General features: G+C 42.3%; 1 protein-coding gene across 2 annotated transcripts in view; it reads right to left on the reverse strand.

Moving 5' to 3' along the window:
• MAP7 (microtubule associated protein 7) overlaps positions 1–20,368 on the reverse strand; it is a 160,639-nt gene that overhangs the window by 38,563 nt on the left and 101,708 nt on the right. For both annotated transcript variants that reach the window (XM_054987089.1, XM_054987080.1), the window contains exons 4-5: positions 10,370–10,533; positions 1,020–1,137 (exon numbers count right to left, since the gene is read on the reverse strand). In XM_054987089.1, coding sequence (XP_054843064.1) covers positions 1,020–1,137; positions 10,370–10,533 — 282 coding nt within the window. The remainder of the gene's footprint in view (positions 1–1,019; positions 1,138–10,369; positions 10,534–20,368) is intronic.

Here is a 20,368-nt window from a genome sequence, read left to right on the forward strand (position 1 = left end):
ACAAGGAAATAGTAGCAATATGAAGTTCTTAGCCTTTGTAAAAGGAATGATATAGATATTTACTCTGTGATCAATGAATAGGTTTGCCAGGTACCCCCTACTGATTAGCAGGTGTTGGGGGGCAGCAGGCACTAAGTTACCATTCTTCTGTTTGTGTATGCAAAAACAGTGTTTTACTATGTTTTCAGCCAATTCATAAAGAATCAGACCTGGTACAGTGCAATTGCTTCTGGGACGTGCCAGAAGTGACATCATCGACCAGGGATGCGGGTGCATTTGTCCAATTTCCCTGACCTGTCTGCTGATGGCAGGCAATCTCTAAGTGGCCTGCCAGCAACTGGCAAACAGAGGAAAGAATCCCTTGGAGACTACCCACAACCAGCAAGCACCTGGGAACCATATAAATGAAGGCCCGTTAGTGTGTTTGCATGAGAGGCAAGAAAGTATTTCACAGACACATACAATTTCCTGCTGCGGAGGAAGTATTTGGGGAATTGCTTTAGAATTAAAGCCACCCATTAATATATTTACTGATACATTGGAAAAATATTAAGAAAATGAAACATCAACTCATAATTTATATTATTATCTGAATTTTAGGAAACAACAGCATGTTCAGATGAAAGCAGCAGTGTTCAAAGCAACAAAATAAATCCTTTCCCTTTGATACTTAAGAACTCACATTGTATAATATTCCTAAAATACAATGTCTAGCAGATAAATGCATGTTGGGTTTTTTTATAATGCTTATCTTAGACAAATTGTTGGCAGACAGACAAGATCACAGAGACACAAGCAAAACAAAATTTAGTGCATTTATAGATTGAGTTAAAGCAAAGATCAGTTCAATTTCTTTCTCTTTTTTGCTCAACATAAAAGGTAAGAAACATGTACATATAAAGCCTAAATCAAAGAACCCAATATAATTGTCTGCAGAGACTTCCTCAAAGAGATCATTATATACCCATATCAGCAGAAGAACAAGGATCCTGCCTGAAATGTCAGACATTTTTTTTTACCTGTGTTGTTAATGCTGCTGCTGCTGTGAAGTGTACCTCCCCAGGACCACCGATTTTGCTTCTGTTTTACTTTCTGGCTCCTTTCAATTGTGCGGCGCACAACAGCTTCATGTCTCTCCTTAAAAGCAACAAGATAAACACATGAAACTTGTTTTGATGTATGAAGTAAAAATGCATCCAATGTGTTAATTCATAAACTGAGCCCAGGCAGCCATTTTGAATAAGGATGGGTGTGATTCCAGCAGGCACCCATTATTCTACAGCACCTGCATAGTCAATTCTAAATACCACAGGTCCCACTATTTCAGAATATCTGCAATATAGACAATAGAAAGCATGCAGGGGAAGGAGCCCATACATTTTGCATGCTTCTACACTTTGGCACTCAAAATCCAAGCTGAAATACAAAAAGTTGGCATCTTAGTACAAGCCAAAAAACCCCTGAAGGCAGCAATATGCTTTTCTACCCCTTTTCTAATTTTAATTTATTTTTAACTTTTTGCAGTTTAGATTTTTAAGGTTGCCAAATTTTGTTTGAAGTATGACAACAAAAATGACAAGATTGGAAGCAAATTGGCTAGAGCAAAAATAAACCTGAAGTAATAATTTCTGAGCCTACCTATGCTGATTTCTCATGAGCAGCTGCGTATTTCTCAGAACTGATGTAATGATTTCAGAATGAGAATGCTTATACAATCACATGTGCACCAGCTGCAATTACTTTCCTCATTTATGAGTACAATTTAAATTAAAAGGCTTTTTTTACTTACGGAATTTGCATTTGGAATTATGGGACATTTCACAAAAATGAACAGCAAATACCCAACAGATTACCTTTTTCTACACAGAGTCAATTTTCAGGGAAACCAAGGCATTGTTTGCAAAATTTTAAAAAGCAAACTTTGGCCTACATTCAAAGTTAATCAGGGTGTGTGTGTGTGTGGGTCCTCTTCTATCCCTTGAATCTACCATTCTTAGAAAATATATTCTATAGATAGAAAATGATTTTCATGGACGGAGGGACTCTTGATGGAATATTCCTCTGTGAGTGGAAAGTCACGTTAGGATCAAGCCCATTATGTGTGAAATGCTAAATCATTTCAAATCTGCAGAGAAGTTTTAAAGCCACTTTGGGAAAGAAACAAAATATTTAAATGAAAAGGATGTCTCTGTCTTTTAATGGTCATAGATCCGAGGAGTTAGCTGTGTTAGTCTGTAGTAGCAAAATTGAAAAGAGTCCAGTAGCAACTTTAAGACCAACTTTACTGTAGCATAAGCTTTCGAGAATCACAGTTCTCTTCATCAGATGCATGGAGGGTAAGAAGAAACTGGCAATTTTGGTGGCCAAATATGAGAAAGGACATTTCTCAATACATATCTTCTTGCCAAACATGCATCATGGGGAAATCCAGGAAACGGAAACCCCCAGGACTACTACAGCCACTAGAAACCCCTGCCAGACCTTGGTCGGTCATTTCAATGGACTTTATAACCGACCTCCCCCCTTCCAAGGGGAACACAGTAATCTTAGTGATTGTAGATTTGTTTTCCAAACAGGCTCATTTCATAACATGCACTACCATCCCTACTGCCAAGAAACTAGCTACTTTATGTCAGACTTCACTCCTTTCCAAATAAGGTCATATCCGACCGCGGAGTACAATTCGTTGCTGACTTCTGGCGGGAGCTACTCAAAACAGCAAGATCGAACAAGGGCTTAGCTCTGTCCATCATCCTCAGACTGACGGACAAACAGAAAGGACTAATCAAGTGTTAGAACAATTTTTAAGATGGTTGTTGTGGGTTTTCCGGGCTGTATTGCCGTGGTCTTGGCATTGTAGTTCCTGATGTTTCGCCAGCAGCTGTGGCTGGCATCTTCAGAGGTGTAGCACCAAAAGACAGAGATCTCTCAGTGTCACAGTGTGGAAAAGATGTAGGTCATTTGTATCTACTCAGGAGGGGTGGGGTTGAGCTGAGTCATCCTGTAAGAGTTTCCCAGGGTGTGGAATGCTAATGGCGGGAGGCTTCACTGTATCCTGAGGAGGTTCTTTTGCATATGGATTGGTACTTGATGTGCTAATCTTCTCTGCAGGGCTATTGTCAAGGATAGAATGTTTTGTTAGCCTGGTGTTTTTCAGAACTGGCAACCATGCTCGGTTCATTCTTAAGGTTTCTTCTTTCCTGTTGAAGTTTTGCTTATGCTTGTGAATTTCAATGGCTTCCCTGTGCAGTCTGACAAAGTAGTTGGAAGTGTTGTCCAGTATTTTGGTGTCCTGGAATAAGATACTGTGCCCTGTTTGAGTTAGGCTATGTTCAGCCACTGCTGATTTTTCAGGTTGTCCAAGTCTGCAGTGTCTTTCATGTTCTTTTATTCTTGTCTGGATGCTACGCTTTGTGGTCCCGATGTAAACTTGTCCACAGCTGCAGGGTATACGGTATACTCCTGCAGAGGTTAGGGGGTCTCTACTGTCTTTTGCTGATCGTAGCATCTGTTGTATTTTTCGGGGGGGTCTGAATACTGCTTGAAGGTTATGCTTTTTCATAAGCTTTCCCATCTGATCAGTAATTCCTTTGATATATGGCAAAAACACTTTTCCTGTGGGAGACTGTTTTTCTTTGGTTGTTTGCTTCATCCTGGGTTTGATTGCTCTTCGGATTTCATTTCTGGAGTAGCCATTTGCCTGAAGTGCGTGGTTTAGATGATTAATTTCCTCATTTAGCAAGTGCGGCTCACATATCCGTCTTGCACGATCCACTAATGTTTTCATTATGCCTCTTTTCTGTTGGGGATGGTGAAAAATGCCATCAAGACCCTCAATGCAGATCCAGACATCATCATTCTACCAGCTGATAAAGGCAATGCTACAGTGATCATGAAAACAGAGGAATACAAAAAGAAGATTAAGGAACTCCTGGACCCCTCCACCTACAAAAAACTAAAATGAGATCCCACTTGCAAAATCACCAGGCTAACAAATGCGCTGATCAAGAATTCCGCACTACATCCCGACACGCACAGAAAACTATGCAAGACTGAAGCACAGCCACCTAGACTATATGGACTCCCCAAAATACATAAGGATTCAGTCCCACTCCGACCCATTGTGAGTGCCATTGGTTCACCGACATATGAATTAGCTAGACATCTGGCAGATCTCCTGCAGGATCACATCGGGAAAACCTCGTCTTACATCAAAGATTCAGCAGATTTCATCAACAAAATCAGTTCTCTGAAACTCAATCCACAAGACATACTTGTCAGTTTTGATGTTGTATCCCTGTTTACCAAGGTTCCAGTAAAAGACACTATTGCACTTATTAATCAGATTTTCCCAGAGGATGTAACAGCCTTATTCCACCATTGCCTGACAACCAGTTACTTCCAATGGGACAACGAATTCTATGAACAGATGGATGGGGTGGCCATGGGGAGCCCACTCAGCCCAGTTATAGCAAACTTCTACATGGAACATTTTGAAAAAACAGCTCTAGAATCAGCACCCCACAAACCTAGTGTATGGTTCCGGTTTGTGGATGATACATTTATCATTTGGAGCCATGGGGAGGAAGAATTGATGGGGTTTTTGAATCATCTCAACAACATCCACCTGAACATACAATTCACCATGGAGAAAGAAATTGAGGGAAAACTCCCATTCCTGGATACCTGGGTCATCCGCAAAGCAAACTTTCAGTTAGGTCACAAGGTCTACAGGAAACCAACTCACACTGATCGGTACCTACACAAAAACTCCAATCACCATCCCCGACAGAAAAGAGGCATAATGAAAACATTAGTGGATCGTGCAAGACGGATATGTGAGCCGCACTTGCTAAATGAGGAAATTAATCATCTAAACCACGCACTTCAGGCAAATGGCTACTCCAGAAATGAAATCCGAAGAGCAATCAAACCCAGGATGAAGCAAACAACCAAAGAAAAACAGTCTCCCACAGGAAAAGTGTTTTTGCCATATATCAAAGGAATTACTGATCAGATGGGAAAGCTTATGAAAAAGCATAACCTTCAAGCAGTATTCAGACCCACCCGAAAAATACAACAGATGCTACGATCAGCAAAAGACAGTAGAGACCCCCTAACCTCTGCAGGAGTATACCGTATACCCTGCAGCTGTGGACAAGTTTACATCGGGACCACAAAGCGTAGCATCCAGACAAGAATAAAAGAACATGAAAGACACTGCAGACTTGGACAACCTGAAAAATCAGCAGTGGCTGAACATAGCCTAACTCAAACAGGGCACAGTATCTTATTCCAGGACACCAAAATACTGGACAACACTTCCAACTACTTTGTCAGACTGCACAGGGAAGCCATTGAAATTCACAAGCATAAGCAAAACTTCAACAGGAAAGAAGAAACCTTAAGAATGAACCGAGCATGGTTGCCAGTTCTGAAAAACACCAGGCTAACAAAACATTCTATCCTTGACAATAGCCCTGCAGAGAAGATTAGCACATCAAGTACCAATCCATATGCAAAAGAACCTCCTCAGGATACAGTGAAGCCTCCCGCCATTAGCATTCCACACCCTGGGAAACTCTTACAGGATGACTCAGCTCAACCCCACCCCTCCTGAGTAGATACAAATGACCTACATCTTTTCCACACTGTGACACTGAGAGATCTCTGTCTTTTGGTGCTACACCTCTGAAGATGCCAGCCACAGCTGCTGGCGAAACATCAGGAACTACAATGCCAAGACCACGGCAATACAGCCCGGAAAACCCACAACAACCATCGTTCTCCGGCCGTGAAAGCCTTCGACAATACATCAATTTTTAAGATGTTACATAAATTATCAACAAGATAATTGTACTGATTATCTGGCTTTCACTGAGTATGCGTACAACAACTCAGTACACAGTTCCATGGGTGCATCTCCCTTCATGATTACACATGCCTATGAAGGAACCGCAATACCTTTTACACAAACCCCTACTTCCCAGAAACCAGAAGATTTAGGGGAGTGGTGGACTAACCTAACAGCACAATGGGAAATCGTTAAAAAAACTTTACACAAAGCCAAAGAGGACTACAAAAAGTTTGCTGACAAAAAACGGTCTCCACAATGAAAATTGCAAAAAGGAGACTATGTATATATCTCTACTCAGCACCTGCGAGGGGAACAACTCAGTAAAAAACTTGGATGGAAATTTTTAGGACCATTTCCTGTTCAAAAAGTAATCAATGAAGTGACAGTAGAGATGGAACTACCAAAAAACTTATGTCAAACCCACCCAGTATTTCATTTCAGCCTTCTAAAGAAAGCTCCCCCTCCAGACAAATGGCATCCTGAACGGGGAGCCCCCCACCCCATCCTAGTGGATGGACTTCATCACGAGATAGAGAGCATTCTGGACTCAAAACTTAAACACAATAGCCTTTATTACCTTGTACGTTGGAAATACTTTGACCCCAGCTACCAAGAGTGGGTCCAATCCTCTGACATGAATGTTCCTAAACTTATAAAGAAATTTCATGATCTGTATCCTGACAAACCTGGACCCCTGTGAAAGGAGGAGGAACTCTTTGGGGGGGGGGCAGAATGTCATGTCTGTATGCAGCCATGCTATGGTTGTCTGTTTGTTATATTGCTTGTGCCACAATATGCTGAAGCTATACTGCATTATTACTAAATTGATATGTAATTCTCTCTGATCATCTGTAAGAATATTGCAGACGTTCCTTAGGACCCAGAAGGGGCCTCTCCTGTTATCTTAAGAGAAATATGCGAGTCTTGGCTAGCCATGACCTTGGTGTATCTAGATGCCAGTTTTTACTCCTTTTCCCAGATGCTGGGAATTATGTATTGTATATCTACTGCATAGTCATAACTGAATGAGTTCTCACAGAACTCTTGTAGGCTTGCACGCCAAAACCTTAACTGTCATTTGGAGTGCGGGAGAATCAACTATAACACAGACTGTTCGATTTGAATTGTCACTTCTGTCAAGCTCCGTGATGGAGAACAGACCTGAGTTGCATAGATCCTAATAAAGCTGATTCTGCTGGAACCAACGTGTGTTCACTGTGGATGGGCTTGAGGGGTTTACCTGCCAGGGACTGAAAATGTGATTATTTATTTAGATATTACCATCCCACTTTTCTCCACAATAGAGACCCACAGTTACTTTCATCTGTATCCTTTCCCATGAAGTAGGTTAGGCCCAAGGTCACTCAGTGAATTTTTATGGCAGAGTGAGGATTCAAACTTGGGTCTCCCAGATCCTAGTATAGCAAACTAACCATTATACCATACTGGCTTCCCAATTTACTGAATAGAATTTACTAACCACTGCTAAAAGACCATCTTTAATATTTTCAAACAAAACAAAAAAGGCTTTAGGTATAAATTATGTTTCTCAAGCTCAGACCCACAGATTAAAGTTTGACCCATGCTAATAAATTAGTTAGATTTAGCTCCAATTAAAAAGTACAGCCCTAATAAATATTTAGGAGTCTGTAAACATCAGGAACCCTGTCAATTGACCCATTAAGTTGCTATGCACCCAAATAGATAGACAAAGAAAAAGGAGTTTACTGGGTTTAATGTTAATGGGATAAGTAAGAGACACAACCAGAACTAGATGATTTGTAAAAAGCCAAATACACCGCAATGCTAGACCCTATCTTTGAATGGTTTAGGATGGCAATAAATCCTATCACTAGTATAATTCTGAGATAGGTGGCATAATAGGGAAAAGTGGAAGTACTACACTAGTGCAAATCTGCACTGGCACATAAATGGAAGACATCAGAGTTAGGCCAAGGGAAAAGACTTTGTTCCAGACCTCCCAGGATACACCATACTAGGGTTACCAGGTCCCCTTACCATCCCAGCGAGAGGCTACCTTTTTTGTGGCACCAGCATGCTTTATTTGCGTTCTGGTGATGTCACTTACAGGTGATGTCATCGCACGAGTTCAGGAGCATGGGTGCACTTCGCAGCGGGCCAATTTGGGCCTCATACGGGCCCAATTTGGCCATGCACTCTCAAGGGGGTGCAACAATGTCTCGCCTGGGAGTGATATCATTGCACTGCCCCAGAATGCATCCAGGAGGCCCGTTCCTGTGCCTTTCTCCCCTGCTGGCCAGGTCAGTGGTTGCGGGGGAGGGGGTAGAGAGTGAAAGTGGAGGGTCCCCTGCCCCCACCAAGGGAATGGGATCCCTACACCATTCCCATGCCACTACATTACGCCGTTTGCTACTATACTTCCTTCCTCCTGGCGGGTTTTGACAGCAAGGAATGTTTATCCAAATCTCATTAAAGCTTCCAACTGTTCAGATTAAAGATTTTACCTTAAATTCTGAGTAGCATTTACACCTTGAAGCGAGACGTGAAAACAGCTTTCACTCCTTTTAGAGGAACTGTTTGTCAGTACGAAATAACTTATAGGGTTCTTCTTGCAATACTCTCCCCACCCAGAGATTTCTCTTAAGAGTTTAATGATTTCTTTTATTAAAATAAACTCTAGTCTTTTTAATAAAGCAAAAGATGGAACAGATAAAGGCAACAAGAATTAAGTCTCCTAACATTTCTCAATTAAATCTAAGATTGCTTGATTGATTTCATTCTTAATTCATTAAGAATCATCATTACATAGTTACAGCATTCCCAGAGAAATGGGGAACACATTAAATTTCCGAAATATAAAATATAATAAATACATCATAAGGTTTAAAATACACATTAAAAATGTTAAAATTGTTAATAATACTAAAAGGAGGCAGAATAAATCTCTATGTACAACCTTACTGCTTGCTGCGAAAGTTTATCACGTAAACACAAAACTGGGCTATAGGCCTAGTAATAGTCAAGTTTTCATCTATCAAAAGATTCTCCAAGCAGGCCTTATTTGCAAGAATAAGAATTTGCAATAATCTTATCTCGTAGTTCCTTGTAAAAGGGGCAATGAAAGACAACATGTTCCAACGATTCCACTTCACTCAGTTCAAGGGCAAAATTTCTCTGCATACGGGGTCTATTTATATTTCCCTTCTAGTACCACTGATGGCATAGCTGCACATCTAGCCAGGGTAAACGTCCTTCTGTGGGAAAGTACATTATGATGGGTAAGATAATGAGCCATGGTCTGACATATCTAGATTTTGTGGGAGCCATAAAAATTGGAGATTTCATTAAGTCTTGTTGGTGCTCTGTATCTCAAAACTATTGCTTAATGATGCATTTTGCCCAGTTACTATTCTGAGTCAAGAGGGAGCTAGGCAAAAGACCTATTCTTCCTAAATTACTCTCAACCAATCGCATCCACCTTGGCTAATATGGTTCTTCTATTATTAGGGGAAGGAGGCTTTTTTGGTTTGTATGAACCTTAAGCCACTGGAACACTGATAGCAAAAAGATTCTACCCTGAATTCTCATCTGGCCTTTTTCTAAGCGGAGAGCATTAGACACATCTGGAGGAACCTGCAAAATAGCACAGAGAAACTTAATCTAAGTTTAAATCAATCAGTTTTACTATGAAATGCACTGAAGTTCCCATAACACACATTACAAAAGTAAGTTTCTCACCTAGATTTTCCTGATATTTATTTCATCCAGAACCCTGATATGCTATCTGGGTTAGCACTTTTATATGTTATCTTATGCAGAAATCTAAGATATTTTGCATATGATAGCATAAATAAACTATTATTGGTTTAAGATTTATTTAATTGTTCATATTTTCAATTGTGACATTCTACCTAGCCAAAAACTGACACAATGTCCAGTTGCAAGATAAGAATTATAAATTAGTAAAGATGACAGGAGAAGTTAAGTGAGCAGATCCTCACTGGTCCATTCTACAATTCGAGAACATTTATCTGATACTGTCCACTATTTTTAATTGGCTGTCAAAGAGCACCTGTGTAGCTATACAACATGCTAGAAAAAAAACTACACTAAAGGTCTTAGAGAGTTCACTAGAATACATGTGTATCACTAAGTATAATGTGCTCTAATCCATATTTCTGTGACAAGCACAGCTGCCAGTGGCTTTCTAATGTCCTCTGCTGTTTAGCTGTGTATGAGTGAATAAGCTCTGTCTTCATGCATAAGTAGATATGGTCCATGCCAGTTATATGGTGCTAAACACCAGTGCAGCTGTAACAGCTTTCTCAGTTCCATTCAGTTCATACATAAAAAATTTAACTGATTAGCAGTGAGTCCTCACTATCTCCTTTCACATATGAACTTACTGAATGCTATTTTTCTGCAACTTTGGTTAACTCTGAACCCACTATTAGACCCTAAAGTAAACTGCTTGTCATCACTATGTTTCCCTAGATGTCACTATTCTTTCCCCCACAAAAATCCTCTTACCTTGTCCTCTTCTATTCTCTGTTTTCGTTTCTCTTCAACTGCAGCGCGTCTTCTTTCTTCTTTTAATCTCTGCTCTTCTAATTTCTTTTTGCGCTCTTCTAGATGCTTTTCATAATATTGCCTTGCTCGCTCTTCTTTCTCTAACCACGCAACCTCTCTTGCCGCTATACCACAAGACAAAGAACAATTCAATATCATTTTAACTATTTATATTGTCCTAACATGAATGTCCCAGCTGTTGATCATACTGACGTATTCTATGTAATCCACTTGGAGTCTCAGTGACAAAGGTGGCCTATAAATAATGTAAATAAATAAAATAGCTTTATTTTTACTCAGGTCTTACTCAATTTCAATCATACATGCCTATTTCCATAGGAAACTATTGTATGAAGCAGTAAACTAAACAATATAAAACCAGTAGATGAAAAGATCATATCACATTTTTTAGTTATAAAATATGTGATTAAAGATCACTGATTGGTGATATGTGTTAACTAGACATGGGCACGAATTGAAACATGAATCAAATTTCATGACAAATCAGGCTGATTCATGTATCACAAAAAAGTGTTTCATGAGGCTGCGTTTTTCATGAAATCCACAATTTTGGGGGCCGATTTGTTTGATTCATGAATGTTTCCTGATGCCAAACAGGCAAGTGCCGATCCATTGATTCCCTAGGCAACACAGGCCTGGAATGTCTGCAGACATTTTGTTGCCGTGGAAATCCCAATCTTAGCCCACATAACCTTGATAGGCAGCTCTCCCTGCCAACCTGAGAGCTCCCATTCTATTCTATGAGAGCAATGAGCAGGGGAGAGATGAGCCTTCTGTAGCCATGCTACAGCAATCTCATCCCTCCGAACCCTGTTAAGCAGGTCTGTCTGCCAAACGGAGAGCTCCTGTTCGTTCTATATGAGCGTTTTTAATATAAGGCACAGCTCTGTGTCTCCTGCTTTCAGTTCCAGTAGACAGAGGGAGAGGAAGGAGCTGTTGCTGGGATTTGGAGTGAGAAAGAGTGGATTTGGGTGCTTTGGGCTGGATTTGCTGCTGCTTCAAAAGAGATTGAAAAGCCTCTTTCTTATTTTCTGCTCTTGTCCTTGCTGGGAAGGTTGTTGGGTGAGGGTGCCTTTTTTGCTCCACCCCACCCCAGTCTCAGGGCATTGCCTAGTTTAACAGAGGTTACCCCCACCCCCCGAGCCCGTGGCACCCAGGGGGACAGAAGGGAGGCAGTCTCCCAGTCAACGTATTGCAATCTTCACCAAACTTGGAGGGCGGCTGGAGGAGAGCCTGCTGAAGTCTCCCTGCAAGTTTGGCATATCTGGGTATGAAGGGGGCAATTGTAGGAGGTTCTGACGAATCACAAATCTAATGAATCATTTCGCAAAATGGGACAATTTTGTGAAAGTTTGTGGTTTGTGGTAGGGATGTGCGTTTCGGCATTCAGAATGCCGAAAGAATGCCGAAACAAAAGTGTTTCGGCTTCTTTCGGGGAATGCCGAAACGTTTCGGGGAATGCCGAAACGTTTCGGGTAGCCGAAAGAAAAAAGCCGAAACGTTTCGGGATTCTTTCGGCTTTCTTTCGGCTTTTCTATGGGAAAATGCCTCCGTCTTCCAGGACGTCTGGAGGAGGCATTTTCCCACCGAATAAGCCCAAAATTGGTGGAGACCTTCCTCTAACCCTTCTCTAACAACCACCCAAGTTTCAGACAGATTGGACTTTGGGGGGCCATGTTATGGCCCCCCAAAGCAGGTCCCCCCATCCTCCCATAAGAAAGCGAAGGAGCAGCATATTGTTAGCATGCTGCTGCTGATCTTTCTTCATTATTTCCTATGGGGAAAAAATGAAGAGGCAGGCTTCCTTTGCCAGGGGTGGCATTTTGCATGCAAAATGCCCCCCAGCCCTCAGGGGCCCTTCTCCCACCCCTCCTCCCACCCCCCACCAAGGCTCAGCCTGCTCCCACTTGGGGGGGCCATTTCATGGCCTCCCCAAGTAGGTGCTCTAATCTCTACCACTGACAGCTGGGGGAGGCTTGTGTTGCCAGGGGTGGCATTTTGCATGCAAAATGCCCCCCAACCCTCTGGGGCCCTTCTCCCACCCCTCCTCCCACCCCCCACCAAGGCTCAGCCTGCTCCCACTTGGGGGGGCATTTCATGGCCTCCCCAAGTAGGTGCTCTGCTCTCATCTCTACCACTGACAGCTGGGGGAGGCTTGTGTTGCCAGGGGTGGCATTTTGCATGCAAAATGCCCCCCAGCCCTCTGGGGCCCTTCTCCCACCCTTCCTCCCACCCCCCACCAAGGCTCAGACTGCTCCCACTTGGGGGGGCCATTTCATGGCCTCCCCAAGTAGGTCCTCTCAGCCCCTAAAGTCCACCCCTTACAGCCCCACACAAACCCAATTCCCCCCCAGCTGCCACACACAGACCCAAATCCCCACATTAGCCCCTCACAGACCCAAATCCACCCCCACCTGCCCCACACCCATAACCCCAGGAACAGGCTGGCAAAGGCCAGCCCTCTCCCTTTGTTCCCTATGCTGGGAACTTCTAAACTCTCTTTCCCTAGGCAATTCTGCACAGCCCAGGGGTGCCACAATGGTGGGCACACTTCTGAGTGCCAGCTGGTCCCTGTGAAAGAGCACCTGAACCACAGACACCCTCCCTCAAATTCCCCCACCACCTACAGAGATGGCTGGCCAGCCAGCCCCATTGTTCCCTATGATGGGAACCAACTGCACAACAAAGAATAAAACAAGAACAACACAAAATAAAGTTTTAAAAAAATTATATTCTCCCTTCCAAAGTACAAGTAGGCAAAGCATTATGACACATTACACCAGCAGTCCCCCACACAGAAAAATTAAAACAAAACTCACTTAACATCAGAGAATCACAAAGCATGATTCCTGTCAAAAACACTTTATTTCTTGAACAGCTTTAGGTTACACAGCAGGGGGGAACACCAAAGGGCATGGCAGCACTATCTTACACAAAAATAACACAACTCACTTCACATCAGAGAATCACAAAGCACAATTCCTGTTAAAAACACTTTATTTCTTGAACAGCTTTAGGTTACACAGCAGGGGGGAACACCAAAGGGCATGGCAGCACTATCTTACACAAAAATAACACAACTCACTTAACATCAGAGAATCACAAAAACACAATTCCTGGCAAAAACACTTTATTTCTTGAACAGCTTTAGGTTACACAGTAGGAGGGCACAACAGGGCATGATAGCAATGTACTGCAAAAAATAATACAACCCACTTCACCGTTTTTGACAGCAATTGTGTTTGTGTGATTGTCTGATGTGAAGTGAGTTGTGTTATTTTTGTGTAGTACACTGCTTTCCTGCTCTGTGGTGCCTTCCTAAAGCAGTTACAGAAATAAAGTGCTTTTGACAGCAATTTTTTGGGGTGATTCTTTAATGTGAAGCGAGTTGTGTTATTTTTGTGTAAGATAGTGCTGCCATGCCCTTTGGTGTTCCCCCCTGCTGTGTAACCTAAAGCTGTTCAAGAAATAAAGTGTTTTTGACAGGAATCATGCTTTGTGATTCTCTGATGTTAAGTGAGTTTTGTTTTAATTTTTCTGTGTGGGGGACTGCTGGTGTAATGTGTCATAATGCTTTGCCTACTTGTACTTTGGAAGGGAGAATATAATTTTTTAAAAACTTTATTTTGTGTTGTTCTTGTTTTATTCTTTGTTGTGCAGTTGGTTCCCATCATAGGGAACAATGGGGCTGGCTGGCCAGCCATCTCTGTAGGTGGTGGGGGAATTTGAGGGAGGGTGTCTGTGGTTCAGGTGCTCTTTCACAGGGACCAGCTGGCACTCAGAAGTGTGCCCACCATTGTGGCACCCCTGGGCTGTGCAGAATTGCCCAGGGAAAGAGAGTTTAGAAGTTCCCAGCATAGGGAACAAAGGGAGAGGGCTGGCCTTTGCCAGCCTGTTCCTGGGGTTATGGGTGTAGGGCAGGTGGGGGTGGATTTGGGTCTGTGAGGGGCTAATGTGGGGATTTGGGTCTGTGTGTGGCAGCTGGGGGGGAATTGGGTTTGTGTGGGGCTGTAAGGGGTGGACTTTAGGGGCTGAGAGGACCTACTTGGGGAGGCCATGAAATGGCCCCCCCAAGTGGGAGCAGTCTGAGCCTTGGTGGGGGGTGGGAGGAAGGGTGGGAGAAGGGCCCCAGAGGGCTGGGGGGCATTTTGCATGCAAAATGCCACCCCTGGCAACACAAGCCTCCCCCAGCTGTCAGTGGTAGAGATGAGAGCAGAGCATCTACTTGGGGAGGCCATGAAATGCCCCCCCAAGTGGGAGCAGGCTGAGCCTTGGTGGGGGGTGGGAGGAGGGGTGGGAGAAGGGCCCCAGAGGGTTGGGGGGCATTTTGCATGCAAAATGCCACCCCTGGCAACACAAGCCTCCCCCAGCTGTCAGTGGTAGAGATTAGAGCACCTACTTGGGGAGGCCATGAAATGGCCCCCCCAAGTGGGAGCAGGCTGAGCCTTGGTGGGGGGTGGGAGGAGGGGTGGGAGAAGGGCCCCTGAGGGCTGGGGGGCATTTTGCATGCAAAATGCCACCCCTGGCAAAGGAAGCCTGCCTCTTCATTTTTCCCCCATAGGAAATAATGAAGAAAGATCAGCAGCAGCATGCTAACAATATGCTGCTCCTTCGCTTTCTTATGGGAGGATGGGGGGACCTGCTTTGGGGGGCCATAACATGTCCCCCCAAAGTCCAATCTGTCTGAAACTTGGGTGGTTGTTAGAGAAGGGTTAGAGGAAGGTCCCCACCAATTTTGGGCTTATTAGGTGGGAAAATGCCTCCTCCAGGCGTCCTGAAAGACGGAGGCATTTTCCCAAAAAAAAAACCCGAAAGAATGCCGAAAGAATGCCGAAAGAATCCCGAATCCCGAATCCCGAAAGAGATTCTTGTTTCGGCTTTCGGCTTTAACGGTAGAGAATCTTGTTTCGGGTAATCCCGAAACAAGAAAGCCGAAAGTTTTTTCCTTGCACACCCCTAGTTTGTGGAATGCGACGAACCACGAAACTCAGGGTTCGTTTTTTTGTTTCGTGCCCATCTCTAGTGTTAACCCTCCTATAAACTGCTGATAATCTCAGTGAATATAAACAGCAGTGTTTATATTTATATACAGCAGTGCATTTAAACAGTAGAATATAAAAAGCAGTGAATATAAACTATATTAGAATCTCTTGGGACTGGGCTGCCAACCTCCAGGTGGAGCATGGGGCTCTCCCAGAAATTATTATAACTGACTACAGAGATCAGTTACCCTGGAGGAAATGGCTGCTTCAGAGAGTGGACTGTATGGCATTATACCCCACTGAGGTTCCTCCCCTCCTCAGGCTGCACACCCAAGAATTTACAAGCTTGGATGTTGCAAGCAACCCTACTAGGGAAAACTAAGAAAGCTTTCTTAACTGAAACAATCATGCAATGAAAAAGTTACCCTGGGAAGTTCTGGAAGTTCTAACACTAGTGCTTTTTAAGAAGCAAAATGGCCACATAATAAATGCTTAGAAATACATATATGGGAAAACATGTAGAAAAAGGTTATTTGCTATCATAAATGTCTTTGAGCAAAGATTATTTAGCATTCAGTTTTAGACTATTTTAGTGCATTTACTTTATTTTGAAAAAACTGATTTTTGGATAATAAAAGTTAATCAAGAGAGTATTAGGATTTCTGTTCTTTGTATAGATTAATCTAAATTATATTGTACAGTAGTAGCAACATGTCATGTAAGACTTATAAAAAAATAAGTTGAAATGAGAAAAAGCTGTATTCATGCCAACCATGGACAAACAGAGGCTTGTTAAGATGTCTGAAAATGCAGCCTTACAATCCAGTTCAGCACTCAGTTAGTCAAGTAGCCTGCATTCAGATGGCCCATTAAACTGGAACTTATCAAACCACTTCTTAGAAATGGTGGCTTATCATGGCATCCAAATGGATTGAGACAGATTGTTTCAATGAGAGTAAGCCATACAGAAAACCATTCCATTTGTCATACTTTTAGCAAAACTGTTTGCAGTTGCCACTGAAAATATAACCATTTTAAATAAATATATTTATTACATATTTGTTTAAAGTTCACTTATAAGTAAATGGTGAGGTACAGTCACATGTGTTTCAAATTTGTACATTTCCCAGTGTTTTAAACAGAAGCTAAAACTCCAAACACCAAAATTTGGGCATAAATGCAACAAAAATACATACTTGTATTATGAGGCTATATTAGTGCAACCCTGTCTTCTATTACACATGTCAATGGCTACTCAACCAGCCATTTGAGCTGCACAGACACAGAGCTAACACTCTCAAAATATTCTCACATTATAGGTACATGTTTTGTAAAGAAAAAAGAAAAAAAGGAAGAGTTCTTCAAAGGTGAACATTCAGACAATTAAGTATTTTTCCCCACATAAATGACAGGATACTACTTTTAGATAAAATATTAATGCAGTCTGAGAATACAAGAGGGACGAGATAAGCTTGACTGATTCTGATCAGGGGACACCTTTCAAAGGTGACTCTTGGAACTCTAGTTGCTAAAAATATTAAAACAATAGATACAAATCTTGTCTAAACTGCCATCATATCTTGCTGACTTGTCAAAGAGAGAATAACTTGAGCGCCATGCATTGACAGCGAATTAAAAATTGTACTTTGAATGCCAAAAAATTTTCACATGGCTAAAATATTTTTTAAAAATCTCACTGAAATAAACTTTTCCTGCCTATTTGGGCAAAGCAGCTATTTAACAGCTTTGCCACTGTGAACAAAATATAGTGTAATCCAAGGTGGTAAGATCCATATACCAACTTGCAATAATTGAGAAGTATGACTGTACACTGTGATTATCCAAGCAACTAAAAAACAGAGGTATCTATTATCTTTGGCTATGGTTTATTTCAGTGCATAATCTAGACAGTACTCTAAGAAGAACAGCTCGATTCTTCAATAAATAAGTGATAGGTTTATTATAACATTGTACTGCAATTGAAATATATTGTCTGAGAAATGTTTTCCAGGAAGGATGATTTGTAAAATATTGCTGCTTATCATAACCTTTATCCATTTATTATACTGTTAATATTAGCAATGATAACTGTGTGAGAAAACTGCTGATAGAATTGTAATAGTAACATATTAGCAAAAGAAGAAGTTTTTGTGTCTTCAAAATAAAGAGGGTATAAAACAGTTCAGGAATGCAAAAAGACCACAAAACTGTAGGTTATAAAGCTGATACACTACATTGTGAGTATAGCATAACAAAAATAAGACAATGAGCCAAGTATACAGACACAGCATAGGGTAGAGATCGAATGAATGGTCAGCTGAAAGAGTAGATGATCAGACAGAAAATATGTCATTCAGACAAAAGCTGATTAAATTGAAGTAATCTACAGCACTGAGGTAACCTGCACCGCAGACCCTGCCTTTAGGCCATAAAGAACTAACTCTTCTCAGTAGTTCCCCTCATTCCCCTCTACCCCTCATTCAATGTCACAATGTTGATATTAAATTACCATGAAGAGAAAGTTAAATGCTGCTACTGACATTTTAAAAGCATTGTTCAATCTTTCTCTAAAATGGCCAAAGTAGTGTGCAACTACAGCTGACCGTGACCACACAGAAAAGAGAAGCATACCATTGACCCAAAATAGACACACTTGAGGAGAAGTATTAGTTTCTGGTGTTCATTATATACTGTTTTATCTATTGGAACAAGTTGATGTAGCAGAAAAGAACTGTCTTCTGAATACATTGTTCAACTACCATTATGGCGATTGTTGCAGAAGCAGCATTTTTAGGGCAATCAAAACTGCAGCTAGTAAAAATGTGTTTTGTGATGTTGCGCTAACTACAGAAGACTGTAAGTACTTGACCTCTGAAAACATATTCATTTAATCTCTTCATTTGCCGAAAATCTTTTTTTAATAGAATTTTTAAAAATACTCAGGAATGTATCAAAATTGTTCTTACATTTTTGCCAGGCTTATGACACTAATTCTTTCTTTAAAACTAGCCTTCACACTATGCACTTCAAAGAAGGTTCATGTTATTAGAAGCCAGTCTCATCACTGTTCATGGGCTACACTGAAGTAAGTAACTCTCTCCCCTACAAATTCTCTATAGTTTGCAAATCAGATATTATAATTTGGAATAATTTCACAAAGGTCTACTGTATTAGTTCATAGTCTCTCTCAGTAGATCTACATTACAGACAGATATACACTGAACTTACTCCATTTTAACTATCATGCCTCCCTACCCAAAGAATCTTGGAAATTGTATTTTGATGAAGGTGCTGACAATTCTGTCAAAGATCATCTCATACAATTACACCTCCAAAAGGCCATGGATGAGGTGAAATAAATATTAAATCAATCTGAGACTGCATTTCTAGGAAACATTTCTAGGAAAGCAAGCTACATTCAACTCAGTAATGTGCAGGATCAGAGTGGAAGACTGAAACCTTAAGTATACTGCACCAAGCAAATTTGTAAATCAGTCTTCCCGATAGCAAATTTGTAAATCAGTCTTCCCGATAGCCATCAATTGATTCAGAAACCTAATACAACTGCTTTCATTTCATTTCACTTTTCACATATTTGCAACTTAGATCATTGGAACTGTCCTTCTGTTTTGCTTTTTAAAAAACACTCATACTAACAGTGTAAAGTTATAAAATTGTATCTGTGAATTCAGTCCAAGTTTGTAATGCAGATATTTTCCTTGAGTGACCAATAGTTCTTTGGGTGGCCAACAGGATGGAATTCATTAGAGTGTATATAGAAACAACTAGCCCCAGGCAACGTTACTTCTGTTAGTTAATGGCTAGGTACATTCCCAGAGATGTACTGGCTAAGTGCTGTAATAAAGAATACTACTACTACATTCCCAGAGAGAAAGCGAAGAAAAGTACTGTCACTGAATCCCTGCCACTGTGCAGTAAGTGTGTGAGGGGGAATATTCTATAGAAAAAGGACAGGAAAGGACATCAGCACTTATAGTCTAAATGAAGTGTTACATAGTGAAAACTCTTAATTTGCTGAGGCAGAATGAATATTTTTAGAGGTGCAGAGTGCATAAAGCAATCATCTGCTGTTTGAATTCCTTTCAGGGAAGCACAGCAGGTAATAATAATAACATTTCTGTCCAGGGTCTACAGCCCAGCCCCCAGACTTACCTGGAGAAAAGGACAGGAGACCCCCGGGAGACAGCGGCCCAGTTGCCTCAGCAGACAGCCAGGCCCAGCATGAGCCAGCCATTGGGGGGAGGGAAGAGACACCCAAGCCCCAGCCGGCCACAGGAGGAAGGGAAGAGACACCCAAGCCTCAGAGGGTTAGAAGGGGCAGGTGGAGGCCAGCCAGCCCTACCCTCCAGTGGGAGTCCAGGGAGCCAGGTAAGGAGACTGGGGGCAACCCAGAGGGAGCTAGAGCAGACAGAGAGGGCCAAGACAGTGGGGACAGGCAGCCAGCAGTGAGCCAAGCTGAAGCCCTACCAGCCAGGGAGGAGAGGCAGCCTCAACAGCTCAGAGCCACACCCCAACCTGCAGCTCAGCTGGAAAGCAGTAACCTAGCCCAGGGGATGCTAGGAGCTAAGCAGCTCCAGGTGGAGCTGCCTGAGGCATTCTGTGGGAGGAGATGGACAGCCAGCCAGGGAGGCTCAGCTGTGCCTGCCTTCAGCCATCAGCTCAGCCAGGGAGGCTGGATAGCCAGCCAACGAGGCGCAGGTGGACCAGCCCAGTGCTTCCAGCCAAACAAGGACAGGTGCAGCTGCCTAGGCCAGCTAGGGCCATGGGTGGAAGGCAGCAGGAGGGCGTGGTTGGCTAGCGGAGCATGGCTAGACTGAATGGATAAAAGGGAGGCCCACCCACAGGGTGGGGTGGGTTGAGTAGGAGTGGAAGGGAACAGAGCAAGAGAAGGTGAGTTGAAGGAGGAGGAGGAGGAGGGCAGAGATCAAAGATCAAA

Source organism: Eublepharis macularius, chromosome 1 (genome assembly GCF_028583425.1).
Source record: "Eublepharis macularius isolate TG4126 chromosome 1, MPM_Emac_v1.0, whole genome shotgun sequence".
In the NCBI taxonomy this organism is placed as follows: Eukaryota; Metazoa; Chordata; class Lepidosauria; order Squamata; family Eublepharidae; genus Eublepharis; species Eublepharis macularius.